Source organism: Trachymyrmex septentrionalis, unplaced genomic scaffold (genome assembly GCF_001594115.1).
Source record: "Trachymyrmex septentrionalis isolate Tsep2-gDNA-1 unplaced genomic scaffold, Tsep1.0 scaffold52, whole genome shotgun sequence".
In the NCBI taxonomy this organism is placed as follows: domain Eukaryota; kingdom Metazoa; phylum Arthropoda; class Insecta; order Hymenoptera; family Formicidae; genus Trachymyrmex; species Trachymyrmex septentrionalis.
Genome location: NW_017305694.1, coordinates 581,800 through 584,518, shown reverse-complemented (window position 1 = coordinate 584,518; position 2,719 = coordinate 581,800). Strand labels below are relative to the sequence as shown.

The 2,719-nt window shown below is 32.1% G+C and overlaps 1 protein-coding gene across 2 annotated transcripts in view; it reads right to left on the bottom strand.

Moving 5' to 3' along the window:
- Nucleotides 1-148: 148 nt before the first annotated feature.
- The window catches only part of LOC108751814 (tyrosine-protein phosphatase non-receptor type 21-like), a 3,902-nt gene continuing 1,331 nt past the window's right edge, over nt 149-2,719 (bottom strand). Inside the window, exons 2-7 of one of the 2 annotated variants that reach the window (XM_018492231.1) lie at nt 1,761-2,126; nt 1,393-1,561; nt 1,146-1,307; nt 988-1,076; nt 589-781; nt 149-504 (exon numbers count right to left, since the gene is read on the bottom strand). In XM_018492231.1, the coding sequence (XP_018347733.1) occupies nt 187-504; nt 589-781; nt 988-1,076; nt 1,146-1,307; nt 1,393-1,561; nt 1,761-2,107 (1,278 nt within the window). In that variant the 5' untranslated portion in view covers nt 2,108-2,126 and the 3' untranslated portion in view covers nt 149-186. The remainder of the gene's footprint in view (nt 505-588; nt 782-987; nt 1,077-1,145; nt 1,308-1,392; nt 1,562-1,760; nt 2,127-2,719) is intronic. The other variant, XM_018492232.1, reaches the window with a different exon arrangement.

The following is a 2,719-nucleotide window of genomic DNA, read 5'->3' as shown; positions in this document are numbered from 1 at the left end:
ATAGAGTATTAATTCCTAATTTAATGTAAATGTTATATTTTAATATATTTAATATATTTAATATAATTTATAAATATTTTATTTGCAAATATATATGAATTATATATAATATATAATCTCTTTTGCATGTTCAAATTTTTATATCACAAATATTTCAATAGAACTTTATCAGGTATCTTATTAAATTTAATATCTATTGCGGTTTACACCTAGCAGGCACGAAATATCTGAACCAACTATTGCTGACTGATTCGCATAATACGGCTGAGAAGCGTTTCCACTATTATATTTCATTTGGACTGCCGTTTCGTAATCAGGTGCCGGTCTATATGATGGTAATAACGCGCGCAAACTATTTATATCGGTTGACGAAATGGATACAACAGGACACGGTGATGGTATTGAAAGATCGTTGTAACTTGTCCACCGTGTATGTGTGTCCGAGGTCCTGTTATCCGAATTCACGGATACTGCTTGCTCACTAGAATCGTTTGTATCATTATCCTGTAACAACATATTAATGCCTACAATTATATAAAATTCTGTACGCATGTTTCAATGTAATTAATCAAATGTTAATTTACGCACACAGCAGCCACTAGATCTTTCTTGTGGACGGCGTTCTTGATACTGTATATAAAATAAATGTTGGGCTATACATAATCTCCATATGTATTTTGCATCTCGCGACTCGGTAAATACAAATTGCTTTGCTTCTTCACATTTGCACTCTATTCTAAACGTCTTTTTTTGATTTATGACATTACTGATATCTTTCCATCTGCAAATCATAAATTATTTATTTAATATGCTGTAATAATTTAGTGCGTATAAAAAGTCCTTTTTAAAAAAAGCTGAATTTTTTGCACTATTTATCTCCTCTTTTTTTCCAACGTGGAAAGAAAAAGAGAAAAGATGAACATGCAAGAAATTCAGCTGAAAAGAACAGACCTAAAGTCACATATATAAAATAAAAAGTAAATTAACCTATAAAATTGCGTTGTTTGAGTATTAGGATAGGCCACCATAATTCCATTAATGGAAATTCCAAGTATAACTTTGTTGTTACTGGTATCCTAAAATATTCCATAATTACAGCATAATTGAAGCAACAAAAATTAATTAATTTATCGCGCTATTTATACCTTGGCAGGAAAAGTTTCAGTGCCATATCCTTCCAGTTGCATGGCAATCGAGATATATAATTCTTCTGCAGTAGCTTGTGTCATATTGACAAAACCTTTATATTGACATATTGCTGTATATAAAAGAGATTCTTGTCCATTTGGATCCGTTTTGTTTACGTCCTAAAGAGAAATTTAAATAGAACCCGGATTTAGATTTATATGACATTTGCAATTAGAATAATTTAATTATGAAAATTGGTGTTACATTTGGGAAGAAAGTGCATTGTTGGAGATATTCGATTGTGTGTCTCTCTGGACTATAATTTCCAAATTCAGCTTGCATAGAATAGCTTGCCAACACACAAGCCTGTCTGTAATTACAATGTACTTTGTTTTCTAGCACATCATTCTTCAGTTGAAGATAATAATGATATCTGTGGAAGGGAAAAGAGAAGAAACACGTAAAATTATATTTTTTAAGAAACTTATAGGTCTGTTATTTTTAATTTTTTGTAAGACTCATATTTCCTCTTTTCTTCTTTTCTCAATTTGAAGAGAAAACAAGAAAAGATACACTGTGCAAGTTGAACTAAAAAGAACAGACCTTATATCACTTAAGCGAATTAAGTCAACCTTGTCATCTCATCTTGAATGAGTTGTACGTCCACTATATAGTACATAACTCTTAAGTAAAGCGTAAAGCTTTTAGCATCTTTTTCAAGCTGCCTCTTTAAAGGTTTGTCCATGTCTATCCATCGAAGTGATGATGTACTGCGGCAAACATAGCGTAAGCTAAAAAACTCTGGTTGCCCTAATCCCAAACGTTGCATCACATTGTCCAGACACTCCTGGCCAACGCTGTCGATGCTGAGAGTGCATTCTATAGAAGTGGCATCTAACAATTCGACACAGATTACGTACTGATTCTTGGACACGACATTATACTGTCTGCTCTTTTTCAAATGGAACTTGAATGGCATTTTGGCAGCCGCAAAGTAACTAGAAAAAAAAAATACATATATGTAGCGCATTGATTACAAATCTAAGGGAAATCCAAAGTGTCAAAAGTCTTTTTTTTTATAACTCTTTTGTAACAGTTTTGTGTAATTGAACTAGTATACACACTTTTGTGGAACTTAAAATGGAATAGACATATATTTGATATTTTTTAGCAAAAGAGAGAAAGAAAATCCAGAAAGTGTAGTCTAATGCGGGAATAAAGAAATAGACTTAATGTATCCTAATAAATACGAACTAACACGTACATCAATATAATAATTATAAACAATATGATTGGAAACGAGACCGTTTATATTAAAACTTGAAATACGAAGCGCCTTACCGGTCCGAGTGTTAAGAGATGTTGAACTACTATATAATATACACTCATTTAAATTGAATTAATTTTCAGAAATAAATTGCGAACCGATGAAATTATCGGATTCACACAATCAATCTGAAATAAATAATCCCCCGAAAATTTCCCAAATCTTAAAAAACTGTAATAAACTTATTGCGAAAAATATTTCCTCGGCCGGGAGTCGAACCCGGATCTCTTACATTCCGTGCGAGCGTCCTAAGCCTTTAGACTA